This window comes from Ahaetulla prasina, chromosome 4 (genome assembly GCF_028640845.1).
Source record: "Ahaetulla prasina isolate Xishuangbanna chromosome 4, ASM2864084v1, whole genome shotgun sequence".
NCBI classification, from domain to species: Eukaryota; Metazoa; Chordata; class Lepidosauria; order Squamata; family Colubridae; genus Ahaetulla; species Ahaetulla prasina.
In genome coordinates, this window is record NC_080542.1 from 138,943,114 (window position 1) to 138,962,151 (window position 19,038).

The window sequence follows — 19,038 nt, forward strand, 5'->3', positions numbered from 1 at the left end:
TGGCTGCAGTTGTGCAACCTGCTTAAGCACGGTCTAATTTTTAGTTAATTTCTTTTGGGGCTTATTGGTGCTACGCAAACCTAGTCCATTTGATTTATTTACATTTAATGTAGAACTCAGAAAACGGGTTCAATCCGTGACCAGATCAAGCTTACAAACACATTCACTTTTACTGATTTAAAGGGTTTGTTTGTTTTTTCCCCTCTTTCAGATAATAGTGGTAGTTGGCATCTTAAATATATGTACGGTAATTAACAGCCAAACACGTCCTATTGTGCCACTTCTTTCAAATGTATAGAATGGTGTTTCTCAACCATGGAGATTTTAAGATGGCTGGACTTCAACTTTTAAGAATCCCCCAGTCAGCCATGCTGGCTGCGGGATTCTGGGAAATGAAGTCCAAACATCTTAATATTGCCAAGGTTGAGAAACATTGGCCTAGAGCAGGGGTGTCCAAACTTGGTCCCTTTAAGACTTTTGGACTTCAACTCCCAGAGTCCCTCAGCCAGCAAAGCTGGCTGAGGAACTCTGGGAGTTGAAGTCCAAAAGTCTTAAAGGGACCAAGTTTGGACACCCCTGGCCTAGAGCTTTGTAAAGATTTAAGATTTCTGGCAAAAATAACAAAGGTGGGAGATGATCTACCTGGATGGGTCCTACTGACATGAGCAGGTTCTTCAGCTGAATGTCCGTGGTGGATGAAGAAAGCCCTTCCACTGACACCACACAGGGCTGAGGTTTGCACTCCACCACCCGCAGATTCGGCTTACTTGTCATTAAGCGGCCTCGGCCCATCTGGCTCACGATCCCCCTGCCTCTCCCATGCAGAATACCCTGGTGAGGAAAAAAAGGATTTGATTTCGTGCTTCCGCTTACGTAATCTGACAGATTAACACGAAAGTTATCTATTCTCTTAGAAGGGCCGGAGGGCAAATGACTGAAGTTCCACCTATAAACACAGCTAATGGCCATAGTGGTAGACCACAGAAAATGGTCATAGTTCCCTCAGACTCACTTTCGTTTATATTATGGACCAGGAAACCTCTGATCCATTGGTATCATTGCGTCAGAGATACGTCCTTAACTAAAGAGAGAAACAGAATGAACAAAAAAAACCACCAAAAAAACCCCCACAAAAAAACCCTAGTGGGAGATGTCCAACTTCCCACCATTGAGTTTTCTTGCAGGAAGCTGGAGAGGGAACTCTGAAAATGAAGATCATGTTAACAGTAACAGAGTTGGAAGGGACCTTGGAGGTCATCTAGTCCAACCCCCTGCTCACAGAGGAGATCTATACTAAGGATTTGAAAGGTCGCCGAACTGCCGACCTTTCTGATTGACAAGCCCAGCGTCTTAGCCACTGAGCCACCTAGCCAGGCGTCCCTGTGATTGTGGCTAACTGTGGCAGAACCGAAGCAGCCACAACTTTGCCAAATTTCAATCCCACAGGAATCATAGGCCCTAAACTGTGGATGCTTTCTATACATTAGTCCTTTTGAGGTGTACCGTTTTAAAAATTGTTGGCCTATGATGCACTGTTTCATCTAACTGAAGGTTACAATCAATGAGAGACATGAGAGTTTTCACCTCCATTGATAGGAAATCATAGCGAAGTTCCAATGTAACAAGAAGTTCCATCCCTAAAGAGAAAAGAGTCCCAAAACACCGAGGCTTTCCAAAGCAACATCCCTTTCGTTCATGAACTCTTTTATTTCCAGCAGTGTCCTCACCTCAAATGAACTCTTCCCTCTTTATAGCCACTCCATAAGATAAGTTCCCCAAAAGTCTGACATAAAGTGCTCTGTAAAAGTATTACGCAGTTGTGCAAAAATGCTACAAATTAAGAATGCTTTCAGAAATAGAAGTGTTAATGAATTATTTTGATCCATTAGCAAAAAGGGAAACAAATGAACAAAAGAGAAATCAAAATCAATATTTGATGTGTCTACCCTTCAAAACAGCATCAATTCTTCTCGGTACCCTTGTACACAGTTTTTGAAAGAACCCGGCAAGGTTCCTTCAAGGTTATTCCAATCATCTTGGAGAACTAACCGCAGATCTTCTGTGGATGTAGGCTGCGTTCTGTCTCTTCATGTAATCCTAAACAGAGTCAATGATGTTGAATCTTTATCTGGGAGAGACCTTGCTGATGCAATATGACTACCTTTTGTTCCTGTGCTCAGTTTTGCCATGGTGCCTCACTTGTGACTTGCAATTGTCTTCCACAACCTCACCTTAGTAGGAGAGTTTGGCTGTTCCTTACCCGGATTTAAGCTTCCTACTATTTCAATTAATGATTGAGTTTCAACCCACTTAGGAAATTGATGTTCACTGGTACTTGCTTGGTATAATATACCTGGCTCTAATTCTACGAAATACTTGACTTTGTGCAAGTGTAAGAATTGATTCTGTTTTGAAGGCAAAGGGTGATCACACCAAATATTAATTCGATTTGCATTTCTCTTCTGTTCATTTACTTTCCATTTTGTTAATTGGTAGAATATAAACTATTAACATTTTATTTCTGAAAGCATTCTTAATTTACACCATTTTTGTACAAATGCCTAGTACTTTTGCACAGTACTGTATATTAAGGCAATAAACATGCATGAGTTACAAAAAGCAGGCTCCTAAACAATTTTTTATTATACAAAATTACACACCAGCAAAGATCTTACAAAAGGATTTGAAATAAAGGTTCCCCCGTACAGTTATCTACAGTGTTAAAATGCATTTCCCATCAATTCTGTTTGGTGCTTCTTAAGATGTTAAAAATCGGAATCCAACTTATCTGGGAACTATCAGATACTGGAATGTTACCTGAGAACCAGCATTCACATGGGAATGTTTTCACCATCTACAGCTTTTACCTGAAGTCAAAAGAACAATCACAAATCTTAACCTCTTTCACCAAGAGAAATTCTCTTTCTGCTACCTCAACAGCTAATGTAGTTAACAAATTCAGCGTCTCAATAACCCTGAAAAGTTATTTCTTCAAGCAACTAATGAAGATATCAGGACAAACCAGAATCAATACCTTTTTCACTTGATGTATCCCTGGGATATTTTTTAGTCCTTGAGGAAACGTAGAATGAATCTGTGACAGAAGGTGCTGATGAGGCAGATGTGGTTGCTGTACTGTCCCCTTTGTCAGTGTGACCTTCCGCATTGGCTGATGTTTCTGCTCCGATGGCTGCGGAAGCCGGTTAGCAGATTCTTCCGAATGAGAAAAGCCAGTGTTCTCACCACCCTGTAAGACGTTTAAAACATTCTGCTTAAGACATAAAATAATAAAATCTACTACGTATTTTTGGCAACAACTACTATAGAATGGAGCTTGGATAACAGATTAAGAAGTATTAAGATCACGCTTTTATTCAAAAGAGAATGTGCATGGCTTCCTAAAATTGAGAGAAGGTTAAAAAGAGAAGGCATTTAGTAGAACCTCCTTCCTGCGTGATTTATTCCTTAAGAGTTAAAAAACCACAGAGATTGGGGTTTTTTTTAATAGACATATATGTGAATCAAATGCTAGTACAACTTTCCACAATGTGATATCCTTCTAGTTCTGGTGATCTTAACTCTCAGAATTTTCAGTCGATGTAATTATATAACAAAATGCTGGGGAACCTGTTGCCTTCAGGTCCTGCTTATTATGGCATGAAGGCACTTCATATTGGTGACTGTCAACATCTGGAAATATACTGTACACAAAATGGAAAACATGTTTTGATTAAAGTATGAATCAAAAGATATTCTGGCTCATGCACACCTTTTCCCAGGAAATCAAAATCTGTCCAAACTAAATGGACCCAGATAGCTAATTCCCCTATCAGATGGCTCCTTCATCTGACAGGCAAACTAGAGGAAGGTTGACAAACCAGTTCCCCTCTCCTCCCCATCCCTGCATGGTCTCTATACCAGCCAGCTCATCGATATTTCCAGCATCCTTTCTTTTACCCACTTACTGCACCAGAAACCGAGCAATAAACCAGAACAGTACAAGAGGCTGAACACAATGTTTATTGTCATTCGTTTGTTGACAAGAATCTCACCAGATTCATGCACTCACTGTAGAATTGCTAGATAAATACTGCAAAGTTTTAGAGAGCTCCTTTTCACTGCTTCCATCTCATCATCTATTCAAGGATAGCCAGCCTTTTTGCTCCTCCCCTCAACTCAGGTCCAGATTGGATCACACTTCCTTCCCATCTTAATTACTATCTGGATCTTATGTCCTTTCCCTCACCTTACCTTGACTTATCCCTCCCTGTTTTAGCCACTGCCTCTTAACCTGGAGCATTTTGCCAGCACATATGCCTTCAAGATCTGTGCCCAGATTAGCACTTAATAATTTCAGTATGGATATGGATCTTCCAAAATAACAGAATATTTTGCATATTCCTAAGGGGAATGTAAAGATGCTAGATTAAGATGAGTTATGATTTTGGTCTGATCCAGGCAGGCTACTGTCTTTCTATACCAGGCAGACCTTTTCTAATTATGATTATTCAAAGTAAATCAAGTCAACCCATGGGTATGTGATGTGTTCCTTAAGAAACCTCTTGAGGAAATGGCATTGTGTTATTCACGAATGAAATATTCTATCCAAATCTCTGGGGATAAATTAAAGCCAACACAATTCTGGAAAGGCTGTAAACTCTGCAAGGACCTATGTGTTTTAAACAGACATGATAAACTGAAGAACTAAGTTTATTCTAAGAGAGTTTTCCTCTCTAATACTTTATTCTATATCTTAAAATATCTTAAGTGAAGTTGAAGTATCCACAGTGAAATCTTTCTACAATGGTTATCAATCTACAGATCTTTAAAACTGCATTTATACAGCAGCAAAGAAATCTAATATGTCCCTGCTGGTAAATAAACACCCTTTCCTACTTTGAATTAAAAACATTAAATCCCCCCTCAAAAACCCATATTTGTATTATTTTTGAATGACAAGCCAAGAGTAGGATTAGGCAAGCTGATATATCAGAAGTAAAGCTCAGCAGGAGAGCCCTTGTCATGTCTTGAAATGTTGATCTGCAAATAAAAGATCCTGCAAATCTAGTGTTAAAAAAATGAAAATTCAAGATACGGTATATTTGCACTTCAGTATAGTTATTACATTCATGATAAGTGGACATATACCTTTTTCAGGGGTACAATACAAATTTTCTGTAGGCTAACACCTCATTGCATGGTCTAAAAACTAAGGTTGTTATTAATAGTCTTCATTAATTTCAATTGAAAAGGCAAGAAATTAAATGAGTAAGATTCAGAAGCTTCCAATTCCATTATTTATTTTTAGAAAGGTAAGCTCTGATCATGCTTTATTAGGAAGGATGTTAATAAATAAAAGCAACGAAGGAGCACCAGAATTTTGTAAGCTGTACTTTTCTCACAAATACCTTGCTGGCTTGACAGTTTCACAATGAAGATGAAGTCAGTTGGCTATCAATATTAGCTGGACAATTTTATTTATAACAAATGCTTTGAGGGTGTCCTGATAAAATACTGCCCCATTGATACTGTCAGAGCTTCTTGCAATTTGACAGATCAAATCTTATTCTAATTCTTAAAACCGCACAAATAAACGGTATCACTCATGTGCATTCTGTAGTGAGCAAATTGATTAATCCCTTTCTATAGAAATCTCAACTCTTGATTACACCTATCAGACGTTAAGCACCATTATTCCAAGTGACAACACTTGACAAATTCCCTAACCATCTCTCTCAGCCTTTGTAACCCTGCTAGCTTGTATTAACCCTGATGAAAAATTAATTTTCCTTATCTTCAACTAAACCCCAAAATCCAAATCCGCCAAACTGGCAACTCTTTCTGTAAAGGTATTATGAAAACCTCTAAAAGATTAATTGCATGTCTTCAGGTGACATTAAATTAATTTCTATACTCATGATAGACATTTGATACTCAGCACTGAGAGGACAGATAACATTGTCAGGATACATAGAAGGACAGTGGTGGAGTGTCCCAGGGCAGCCTCTTATGAATTCGCCTTTCGATAAGGCCATACTTCACTGTCACTGACACTGTTACGATCTTGCAACCTCAGACCTCACTGCACAGGTTTCTATTAACCGTGACAATGTTGTGTTTATCCATGTAATCTTTGCTAAAGCAAATTCAAATAACCACCCTAACAGTGAGAGGAATGTACATGCTGGTTAAAGCATTTAAAGAAAAATAAGCTAGGCCTGATTTGTGAAGTACTGCATTGCAGGGACTGCAAACACAAATTCTGCACTCCTATCGTGGCGAAATGAGTTACAGTCTAAAGAAGACAAGGTACATTTTAGTTTCTGTACTGGGGACCAAAACAAGCTGTACCAGAACCATATTCCCATTAAGTCACCTTACAAGATTTAATAAATTGACTTGCTTTCCTCAACAATCATTGCTTTTTTAAAACTAAAGCCGGGTGAGAAAGAAACTATTGAAACCAATTAATGTGTAAGTGTTGTTAGTAACAGGAAGTCGACATACAATAAAACAAGTAAGTTTAAAACCAAAGGGTGTAAGATCACTGCAAAGCTAGCAACTATTTCATCACATTTGAACACATGTCCAAAAGGTGCTTTTTCTAAAGGGTAACTGGATTTTCTTTGTTCTTTTTTTTTCTTTGAAAACATTTTACTTCTCATCCAAGAAGCTTCTTCAGTTTTAACTGACATGTGTGGAATTCAGTCAGTTAGAACTGAAAAAGTTTCTTGAATGAGAAGTAAAATGTTTTCAAAGAAAAAAAACAAAACATTTAAGTCCAGTTGCCTTTTGGAAAAAGCATTTCGGGACAACCTAACCTGGATGAATAAGAATCTCCATAGACATCTGAATACTTGTATTAATGAGCTCACCAAAACCTATTTCATGGCAAGTAAAGAAGTCTTCGTGTTCAAACACTTTTGTGATCTGAGACTTAAATAAAGGGATATTCTTCTATTTGCTTTTAAAGTCAAGGTAAGAAGACTGGAAATGAATTCATTTGGGTTAGCTTCAAGGTAGCATTCAAAGTTCAGATTCAGACTTATACCAACCTTTCCCTACTGACATCCTTCAGAAATATAGCGCTATATTTATGACACTCAAAATTAGGGTTTCATATCTTAGTGTAGAATGAAAGAGTATTCCAATTTCCTTTTCTTCTGTTCATGCTTCCTGAGAGGGCATAAATTATTTTTTGCTGGAAAACAGGAGAGGTGGTTTTCTACTTGTGTATGAGAACCACGTATATTAAACTAATACATTTTCAGCACTTGAATAAAGATACATAACGGAAGTTTTACTAAATGTACAAAATGTATTTCTGCTGTTTCCACAATACATTCCCATATAGAGTCAGTGTATAATTAGGACATACTTCAACACCTTTCTTATATTTTTTACGATCAGCTGAAGATAGTAAATGTCTTTAGTGTTATCCAATAAATGGCCCGTTAATAGAGATGTACTGCTGTGTATTTGCTGATCACTATGACTGCAGAAACATGTATGATCTCTGTCACTGTAGCCGTAAAAATTATATTTTTGAAAATGTTAAATTGTATATAGCTGTTCCTTGAAACTGATGTTGATTATGCAAACATTCTTCCTGCCCCTTGCTCAATCAAGTTGTTTTCATTACGTGAAATTATAGGAAGCAAGATAAAATATGTGACTTGCAATACTTCGGAACCTGCAATAGGAGATCTATTATTTTCAGTTAAGCAAAAATACTATATTATGTAAAAAGTAAAGTGAAAGGCACGTAATTGTGTTCTTTGAAACAGTTAATAAATATTTCTAATCATAACAATATGCACTAAAATATGGGGCAAATAATAGTGGCTATTTTCTAATAAATATTTTAAAAGCCAAGGATTGAGAAAACATGAACATCAGGGGCTTTTCATTCAAAGGACATTCCTTGCAAAGATTACAGGATATGTTTGACTATAGGCAGTCCTGATGTTACAGCCATAATGGAGCCTGCCCATTACGGTTGTAATTTGTGGAGGGTTGGTGACTGACCTGGTTTTATTATCTTTTTGTGATGGTCATTAAGCAAAAGATGCAGTCATTAAATGTACAAATGGTTCACTATGGGCCAGTTTCCCCACCACCACCAAAAAAAAACCCCAAGTAAAATGCTGGGTTTTGGCAAAATGGCCCTAAAATCCTGTAATGCAGGAGTGTCAAACTCAAGGCCAGGGGGATGGATCTGCCCCACGGGGTGCTTAAATCTGGCTTTCAGGGATACCCTTGAAACAGAGGAGGACTGGCCCACGGTGCCTCTGCCAGAAAAAATGGAACGGCCCTCCCAAGCTCCATTTTCACTGGCAGAGGGTTGCAGGCCATCGCAGCTGAAAACGGAGCTCATGAGCCCGTTTTTCGCTGGCAGTGCACTACTGCAGGCGCCCCTGACATGAGTGAACTCAAGCTGGCCACATCCTGGCCCCCTGAGATCAAACACAAACCTGATGCGGCCCTCAATGAAATCGATTTTGACACCCCTGCTGTAATGTGACTGTTGGATGCTGCAAGCAGGTCGCACGCTCAGCACTCAAAGTGCGGTCAGTGAAGCAAGGGCGTAGTGGTAGTGGAACTACTGGAATTATTTGAATCTGGGTTATAAATACCCCCAGGGAAATACACCGTAACTTCAAACGGTTGCTAAGTGGACTGGTTATAAATTGAGGGCTACTTGTATAAGTAGTAAGCCAACCTTACATCACAATATCCCCATACACCTGAAAGGCAGAGGATGCTTCTTTTATCATCCTTTCCCATATTCCCTCCATTAGGCTTTCTCCAAATATTCCCCATATTTTCTAAACTAGAAATGGGAAACTGCTCCATACAAGCAAATTTGCTTATATTCTAAAATGTTACTCAAACGGAGCAGAGGGGCCCTGCTCTCTCTTTCAGAATTGTGGGCGATTTGCAGTTGTGTATCTGTCACTCTAAGGTACTGAGACAACTACTCCAATTTGCATTGGAAATGCAAACATGAAGAAGGGGTGTTTTAACATGCTTGGTGGACTTTAAAAAAAAGCCAGAAAGTTCTGGATTCAAATATATGCACTAATTCAAAGGATTTTAACAGTTAATATATGATTAAAATGATAGGCTTTTCTTTTGGCATTGATAAAACAGCTGGAAAGAAGTGATGGAACACTGTCAGTATAATTGTATGCGCAACGATGGAAAAAATCTGGAACTGCCACAATGGAGGAATGGTTGATGAAGATGATGGAACTTGTGGAAATGAACAAACTGGCTTCTTTGACTTGAAGAAAGGCAATATCTACGTTTATTGCTGTCTGGAAGCCTCTTATAGATGCTTTGCATGAAACAGAAAATGAACTTATGGTTTATGGTTTTGAAAATTAGACAGGATAAGAAAAAGATTAGACAATATAGAACAATTGAGTTATGCTATAATCATACAGCAAAGAATAAATGTATAATTGTATTTATCAGTGCTGTAAAGAAAAGCAGAAGTGACTTCTATTATTTTCTTTGCTTTTGCACTTTTAGCTCTTTCCTTGATCTACAAGTTTTTATCTTTTTTAATAAGATTATATTCTAAAAAAATAGATAACTTTGTTCCCTAATTATTAGCCACGCTGGCTTGGGCTGGCAATTTAAATCTATCTTGAGGGACGTATCTTCCATCTTCACCTTACATGATTTGAGCTATATTGATAGATAAGATAAATTAGAGTGGATAGGTAGGCAGGCAAGCAGACAGACTGACAGACAAACAATTGCAGGGGTCCCTGGTGCTCTGTGAGCTTGTTTGTTTTCTTGCAGACATTTCATTACCCAACTAGGTAATGTCATCAATGCTAGTAACGAGGAGGCTTTGCTCTCAGTTTATATTCTAGTGGCTTGTCCTACCACAGAGTTGGTGGAAGCGGTCTTGGAGGTTCTTTGGTTGGGCTGTTTACTGTTAGCTTCTAGCAATCAGAAGTCATGCTCAAAACTCTTTTAATTTTACAACATATGGACAGACATAACCATAGTTTACCTGGGAAACTGGGACTGTCCTAAACCAAGCCAAGTCCAAAAACACTAGGGAATTTCTAGAATCTGGAACTCTGACAAATTAACCAACAGACACATAGACAAACAATATCTATATACTGTGCAAAAGAAACCATCAACAAACCAAAAAAGGAACTAAAGAACAAAACACCTCAGCACTCAGATGAACATAGATTCATTCCAAGATTAACATCAGACCAACAGTCAACAAGTAAACAATACTTCAATCAAAGAACTGCCAAACAAGCTAACAATAAAGAGCCCAAACAAAGAACCTCCAAGACTATTTCCACTAGCACTGACAGTGCAAACTACTAGAATATAAATAGAGAGCAAAATGATGTTATCTAGCTTGGATAACATCTGATATTTACCTAGTTTGTGTCTGCAAGAAAACAAGCAAACTCAGAGAGTACCAAGGACCCCTTATTTCAACCGTGAGCTACAAATATTCTCCTTTATTTATAGATGTTTCGGTCTGCATCTGTCTACCTCTGCAGCAGCAATGTTGGAAGAGATAAATAGGAAAATTCTTTATTGGTTAAGATTGGACACACAAGAAATTTGTCTCCGGTGCGTAAGCTTTCAGTGTACATACAAACAACAAAGTGGTAAGTCATAGATCATAAATCATAAGATACAAACAAGTGATAGAATCATAAGATACCAATAGGAGAAGGTAGTAGGAAAGATGAGAAGAATAGCAAAACATCTCTGCTACATAGGTAAGTATCTTCCGCCGTAAGACAATGCTGTGGGAATTAGGGGTTATAGCAGAATGGCATGGGTGGAAAACCTCTCTCTGCATCTAGTTGTTTTGGCATGTAGCGATGTCCTAAGGGAAAGAGATGAAACATTTATGCCCAGGATGTGAAGGGTCTGTAAATATGTGTGTGCGCATGGGCCTGTGTGAGAGATACATATATAAACACATATATACATACACACACCTATATACATAGGTTTGTTTATGCAGATAAATCACTTTTTCTGCAGTGATCTCAGTGATCCATTTCCTGCTGGGGTCCATGCACTGAGTCCCACCACTACTGCAGTTTTCAATAACTGCTAGAAGATGCTCTGTCTTAACCAAGTTGAGTTTTACTGAGTGTTACTGCCGGGAGTCAAGTGTTTATTGGATTTATACGTTACTTGGGTTTTTTATGTACTGTGGTTCCTGTTGATGTATATATAAATATATATGGCTAAAGTTCGTGGGCAGTGCTCACTTAATCTCCAAAACATGGTTTTACTATATTCCATAACTTCTATAAATAAAATAATTTTATAAGTACTTTTAAGATTTTAAAATAAAAGACATAAAATGAGGTTGCTCAATTATCATAATGTTCTTCAATTTGCAGAATTCAGAGTATCTCAAGTCAGGCTTCAATTTATTGAATATAAGCATATTCGTAGATATCCCTTGTCAGTTGAGCACGTATGCACTTTACAGAAAGAAACAGAATATAGAATAATAAGAGTTGGAAGAGATCTTGGAGGTCTTCAACCTCCTGCTTGAGCAGAAGAATCTATACCATTCTGGACAAATAGCTGTTGAATCTCTTCTTAATGGAATGGAGCACTCACAATTTTTGGAGGCAAGCTATTCCATTGCTTTCCACTGTTTTGTTAGGAAATTTCACCATAGTTCTAGGTTGGATCCATCCTTGATATGTTTCCATCCATTACTTCTTGTCCTGCCCTCAGGTGCTTTGGAGAATAAATTGATTTTCTCTTCTCAGAAGAGAACAGAAGAGAAGAGGATATTTTTATTTTCGTTCTTCTAAATCTGATCACATTTTGAACAGATTACCTGATCATCCTTAAATTCATGGCGAACCCGTGTCAGATGTCTTCTCCATTTATTTTAACTATCAAAAATTGCCCTTCGGGGAGGAAAGTATTTCCACCTTCAACGTAATTAATGTCTTTTGTACAAAGGGACTGATTTTTTTTCTATCTATGTCATCACAATAAAGGGGCTATAAAAGTAAAAATTCTTAAAATGTTTTTATTGTATGAGATGAGAAATACAGATGCAAAAACAAAAACTATACAAGAAGCAAACTTTGTATATAATTTTTTTGTGTCAAGTGAGATGAGAACAGCTTAGGAATAGTTCTCATTGTGAGATCAATGTTGGTTAGCCACTTGAAACAGAGTTTGTTGTCCATTCTTCCATTCTTCCATTCACTTCATCCCTAGTACATACAGTAGTGTAGACAAGTTGGAATAATTAGTAGAAAAAGATTGGGCTAGTTGTGAAGTCAGGCTTTATAGACACATTCAGTAGCAACAGCACACAACACAAAGCTGTTTTTCCATATAGAAAAAAAACCACTAGGGCAGCTCTTCAGAGTGATAAAGAAGTATGTTCTTGGTCCAGGATTAGACTCAGCATTTGCAGACGACAGAGGACTTAGTCACGTCACTCTGGGCAAGGGAGAAGATTCGTTGGCTAAGGAGAAATGATCCAACAATAATGTAAGATGGCTGCATAATACAATAAATTATTTAAGCTCTATGTTATTTCACATGAGTCAACAGGCACTGTCCAATATAAAGAGCTTCCAGTAATCCACCAAGGGGAATACAGGAACATGATTTAAAAACCTGGTTCCATTAGACCATCAAGATTACTATAATTTGTTACTTTATACACATTCTTCCTGTTCTTTTAATCTCAATGTCTGTATGCTACTTCAGAGGTTACCAAAGAAAAGGAACATGAGGATGACTCAGATTTTAGGCACACCTGGCCTATAAAGCAATTATAATCTGAGGTTGAGAATGAAGACATTAGATTTTATTTGTTTTGGGCCTTTAGAATGCAAAAGGGAAGATGGCAGAGCATGGAGGATATCCACAGGCACACAGAGAAAACATTTCAGTGACAAGATGATTTGAAATCCGGTGAGATGTAGAGATTAAACTGTTGGACAAGGACAATGGAGAGTGAAGTTGAAATCCCTGAACTATAAATATAAAGCTCAGGGTATCACAATAGTCAGGAGAAGATAAAAATGAATGAATAAGGCAACTACCATATACATTTCCCAGAGTTCCATAAAAAAAACAGTATAATACGTTTATTAATAAGATTATGATGAGCTTTAAAATGATTGCCATTTGCTGCCTGTGAATCTTGAAACCCCTTTCCCAGTATTTTGTTTTCAACGAAACAGATTATAGAAGCCATAAGGGGAAGACCATATAGCTGTGCGTGGAGGAAAAATACGGTTTTGAGAGGAAGGTTATGATATGTAATGTAAAGCCAAGCAAAGACAAACTAATGCAATATATATAAGTATTAGGATTTTGAACAGTGAAGGGTTTAGAAGATAAAATGTGTTTAAACTAGCTTCCGTGACAATTTTTAATAGCAACTGTAAACTTTCCACTTTTATTACAGAATACCCACCATCATAGAACCATTCCTACAAGTAAAATAACATGACACTTAGTAGTTGCCCTACTGAATAATAATCCTACTTATATTAAGTAATATATTGGTACTTTTGCACACAGGCAGTTTGCAATGATTTGACATATAATGCAGTGTCAAATGTTCCTTCCATCTTAGTTGTCCAAACAACAGACAAAGTTTAAATTTTGTTTGAGGTCAGATATAGAATAATGTAGGCAGAGTATTAGGCTATAGCAAACAAAGAGCAGTAAGTGCTGGGGAAAAGTAATCAGTTAGAAACAGGAGCTAAGCTAAGCATCTATCAAAAAGAAAAAAGTCTAAGCAAGGAATGCATTTCACATATTTCGCTCCGCTCGACAGTCAGAAACGATAGCCTATGATAAAACAGGAAAAACACATTTATTCTGGACCAAAAAGGAAAGACAACAGAAATCCCAATGTAAACAAAACAGAGGACAGCAACACCAGACATTACCAGGGATAAAATGCTGTCAAAGGACCCCTTTAAAATGCTTTCATCATCTAAAGCAAGAAAATTCTGCAAGAGGAAAATGGGCCTTATTGAAAATTTTTTACCCAAGAATCCTCCAAATACTGCAGGCACAAAAACATTTAGCAGACAAAGCAAAAGAAAATAAAGCCAGGGTAAGAGAAGCTGCAAATATTCATTTAGCAAAAGATCACAACTTCCTTTCTAAAATCTTTCCAATCTCCTACTGTTACGTGTACTTCCAAAAGCCATAATTACTCCTCGCACACACTTGAGACACAGAAGAGAATTTTCATATTTACTCGATCAAATTTCACATTTACACAGGACACACAGAACGCCAGGTAAGAATAAGACATGAAAATATTTCAGGAATAATAACAACACATCTACACGCACACCGAAAATGCCGAGGCAATGCAGAAGCCAGGACAGGAATATTTGAACCAGAGATAAATGTTTTAAGTGCAACTTAAATCAGCTGTTATTTTAGTATGTTAGTAAGCAGAGAAGAATCTTGTATATTATACAAATAGCCTTGAAAATTTCCAAAATGGCACATTAGTGTTATAATATGTAAATGCTCCTTCCAGAAATGAAGCCATGAAATTTCCTAAATGTACTTATTTTTTTGAGCTTGTAATGTGAATATGCAATATGTAATCAGAGATTCATTTTATAAAGATAAAGTTCCTCTTCACTCAAGCTCAACTGGAGGTTAAGATCGACACAGAAATATTAATACACTTGTCAATGATATAAAAATGGTTGGTCAATGTCCTGATCTGTTTCTATCTGACAGTCTGGAAAGAATGTATGCGGTTGTATCCTCCTGAGCTTTATGAAATCAGCAAAAATAGAGAGAGGTGCTGCAAGAGTATCTTTATGTATAAATGTTTGTGAATGTACTGTATTTATGGTGTTTGTGTATTTGTGTGTGTGTGTGTGTGTGTGTGTGTGTGTGTGTGCGTGCGCGTGCACTGTGTAACTACCTTTTATTTGTGTTAAATGTTTAGGTTTGTCTTTGCATCATATTTTTCCCTTTTTCTGTCAAGCATTTGAAACAAGGTCATGTGGTTTCAAAAAAGGGACACGGTGGCTCAGTGGCTAAGACGCTTGGCAGTTGGCAGTTCAGCGGTTTGAATCCCTAGTGCCGCGTAATGGGGTGAGCTCCCGCTACTTGTCTCAGCTTCTGCCAACCTAGAAATTCGAAAGCATGTAAAAAATGCAAGTAGAAAAATAGGGACCACCTTTGGTGGGAAGGCAACAGCGTTCTGTGTGCCTTTGGCGTTGAGTTATGCCAGCCACATGACCACGGAGACGTCTTCGGACAGTGAGTTTTGAGTTTGAAACAGAGATGAGCACTGCCCCCTAGAGTCGGGAACAACTAGCACATATGTGCAAGTGGAACCTTTACCTTTACCTTTATACGTGGTTATAATTTTCTTCAATAACCCTACCTTTTTCTACAAGTGCAGAGCAGTTGTGGAAGGCAGCTGCAGAATCTCAGGAAAAGATGCATTTATTATAAGAATTGCTGCCAATGTGAGCTAACCTCCTGGTAGCAAGATGCTTTTCCCCTTTCATTTCCAGAATGATGCGCAAAAGATGTATGGAGATTCTCAATCATCCACGTCATGGTTGTTCCACAGTTATTGTTTTTTCCTCTCCAAAAGGCAAGTGAGCTTTCTTGGCGTTTTCTTTGAAAATGTTTCTGAAGTTACAAAATGAAGAAGCTTCTTGGATGAGAAGCGAAACATTTTCAAAGAAAACGCCAAGAAAGCTCAGTTGCCTTTCAGAGAAGGAAAAAACAACAATCACCCCACACCTTTGGGACACAATCCAAAAGGCTATGAAGAAAACAGGTCTGTCAAAATCAGGAACAGAATTTCAGACTGACTATAATAGCCTTCTGAGCTGCAAAATATTCCTGCTCCATTTGAAAGGAGAATATCCTACTCTCAGTACACAACAGTTCTACAAGCGTAAAGACTAGAACCAGAAGATTTGCTGGAAAGATGACGTTCTTCCCAAAATACTGTAGGTCCTATTGGGAATAAGACCTATCAATCAGCAACTTAAAGTCAGTTGGTTTCTTTAGCAGTGAGAAATTCTGCTGGAACAATTTTCATCTATTTTATCCATCGTTCATTAAATGCCGATCTTTTGGTGATAAAATGCAAAAAGAGAGATTCCATGACCTCAGTGTCTTCTTACTTACCTGCAGAACAGCTCCTATATTAAGGTGAACTCAGTGGGGATTTGATTCATTTTGAGTAATTTCTATAGCCAAAATCCTATCAATCTCATTGCAGGTATTAATTACAAAATTGTAAAAGACTATGGAAATTCTTTTTCGAAGAAAATATGACTCCTAAAATAAATGAGTTAATTACTTACTTGAGTTAGTTGTAGGTTTACAAGTAAACACAGGGTATCTGACATTTAGAAAGAATTACAAAGTAATGTCATATACAACTGCATAGAACTTGTCATTAAAAGAATACTATGGTTATATCACCTTCCCCAGAAAGCTTTTGAATATAGGCAGTCCTCAATTTACAACAATTGGTTTAGCAATTGTTCAAACTTACAGTGGCACTGAAGGAAGTGGCTTGTAGCCAGTCCTCAAACTTACAACTGTTGCATTTCCTTTATTCACATGATCAAAATTTGGGCACTTGGCAACCAAAATCCACTTACTACAGTTGCAATGTCCCAGGGTTACCTGATTGCCATTTGTGATCTTTCCAGCTGGCTTCTGTCAATGGGGAAACTGATTCACTTAACAAATATGTGATTCACTTAACAACCCCATTGATTCATTTAACAAAAATGCCAGAAAAGGTCATAAAATTGGGTGTGACTCATTTAACAACCATCTCACTTACTTAATGGAAATTCTTGTCCCCATTGTGATCATTGGGACTACCTGTAATCTCTTCCGCAGGAACTTGGCATTCCTTGCCAAAAATAACTGGAAGCATGCTTATTGTGCAAAGAGAACTGAATAGTAGAAATCTTTATGTCTTTACTTTAGTATGATTTACAAGATCCATAGCTGTACTGCATTTCACCTTTATCAAATCATCTATAACCTTTGTTTCACCCTCTGGTACCATTATGGGGATTTTCCATCATCCAAGCCACAGTTATCGCAAAGGTGCTTTTCCCAAAAAGCAATTGGGCTTTCTTGGTTTTCTTTTTCTCCTTTGAAAATGCTTCACTTTTTCAGTTCTAACAGATTGGTGGGAAATCGAAGGGTTTATATTCTTTGCAGTCTTTTGGTCATTAGCACTCTTGAGGGTTGGTTGTTGAGACCACTTAGGGTTTATCTGTATGCTCAGAGTCACCTGAAGTGCAAACGGATGTGGAACCTTTTTAAGGACCACTGAAAGGATGACATTGTAAACAGGAGATACATGATATCATATCCCTCTCTCTCTCTCTCTCTGTTGAGGGAAGGCTGTTCAATTTTGATATAGAATAGAATTCTTTATTGGACAAGTCTGATTGGACACACAAGGAATTTGTCTGCAATGCATAAGCTCTCAGTATACATGCAAGGAACAAGTGATAAATCACGATCATAATCATAAAATATGTTAACCATAAATAGTAATATAGATAGCCACATTGTCTCCTCTTTCAAACCAGTGCTCCTCTCTGCCCAGAATGTGAACTTGGCTGTCTTCAAAAGAGTGACCTTTGCCTTTCAGATGCAGATGGACTACTGAATCCTGTCCTTATGAGTTTGTTCTCCTATGTTGTGCCATGCGTTTGTGAAGTGGTTGTTTTGTTTCCCCAATGTACAGGTTACATATCTCACTGCATTGTACCACATATATCACATTGCTCTGTTTGTGTCTAGATGTTTTGGGGTGAACAAGCTACTGTCTTAATGTATTCTTGGGCTTTGTAATGTACATGTAAGTTGCATTGGCTGAAAATCCTCTTAAGCTTTTCCAATATTCCTGTAACTTATGGAATGATGTTGCTCCATTTGTTGTTCTATTCTTTTTCTGTTACGGAGGAGGTCCTCCTGGATCTTTTTGTGGACTTGATGAAGGCCCAAATAGAGTAGTCATAAATTCTGAAGGCTTCTGTTCTTTCTCTTTCTCTTTCCCCATTTTGCTGATGATTTTCAACACAACATACATGCACACTTTAAACCCAGGAATATATTAAGACAGTTTTCCCTAAAGGGAAAAATACCCTGACACAAACAGAGCAATGTGGTATATGCAATGCAGTGCAGTGACTTATGCACAAACCTGTGTATTGGGGAAACAAAACAACCACTTCACAAACCCATGGCACAACATAGGAGAACAAACTCATGACAGGATTCAGGAGTCCATCTGTATCTGAAAGACAAGGGTCACTCTTTTGAAGACAGCAAAGTTCACATTTTGGACAAAGAGGATCAATGGTTTGAAACAGGAGTGAAAGAGCCCATCTATGTCAAAATTGAACAACCCTCCCTCAACAGAGGAGGAGAGAAGTGTCACCACCTATCTCCTGTTTACAATGCAGTTCTTTCAGCAATTCCAAGAAGGTTCCACGTCCGTTTACACTCTCGTTTAGGTGACTCTGAGGATACAGATAAACCCCCAAGTGACAACTCTCAGAGAGCTAATTACCAACCCTCAGAATGGTAATGACTGGATTACAGCAAAGAATATAAATTCTTCCATTCCCTACCAGTTAGTTAGAACTGAAGAAGCTTCTTGGAAGAGAAGTGAAATTTTTTAAAAAACAAAACATAAGAAAGTTCAATTGCCTTTTGGAAAAAAAGCCACTTTGGGACACCCTCTGGTACTGTTTATATGCAGTTCAGGCTGAAGATTTTTGACAGAATAATATATAGTTGCAATTGCGTAAGAGAAGAATACATAGGACGGAGAATCTCTAGTTATATACTTTCATGAAGGAAAGCTCTTTTTGGAGTACTTGAAAAATCTAGGCCCAGAATATGAAAATTTATGTGTCTGTATGCATGTATTGCACATTAGTAACTATGTACAACAAAATTTCTCTTTTAAAAAAGTCTTGCTATTCTTATACCTGG

At 37.8% G+C, this 19,038-nt stretch overlaps 1 protein-coding gene across 8 annotated transcripts in view; it reads right to left on the bottom strand.

Moving 5' to 3' along the window:
* RBM33 (RNA binding motif protein 33) overlaps nucleotides 1-19,038 on the bottom strand; it is a 131,340-nt gene that overhangs the window by 27,782 nt on the left and 84,520 nt on the right. For 5 of the 8 annotated variants that reach the window (XM_058180395.1, XM_058180394.1, XM_058180393.1 and 2 more), the window contains 2 exons: nucleotides 3,035-3,247; nucleotides 643-831 (listed from right to left, as the gene is read on the bottom strand). In XM_058180395.1, coding sequence (XP_058036378.1) covers nucleotides 643-831; nucleotides 3,035-3,247 — 402 coding nt within the window. Of the gene's footprint in view, nucleotides 1-642; nucleotides 832-3,034; nucleotides 3,248-12,049; nucleotides 12,509-19,038 lie in introns of those variants that run through there. The other 3 variants (XM_058180398.1, XM_058180397.1, XM_058180400.1) reach the window with 3 other exon arrangements.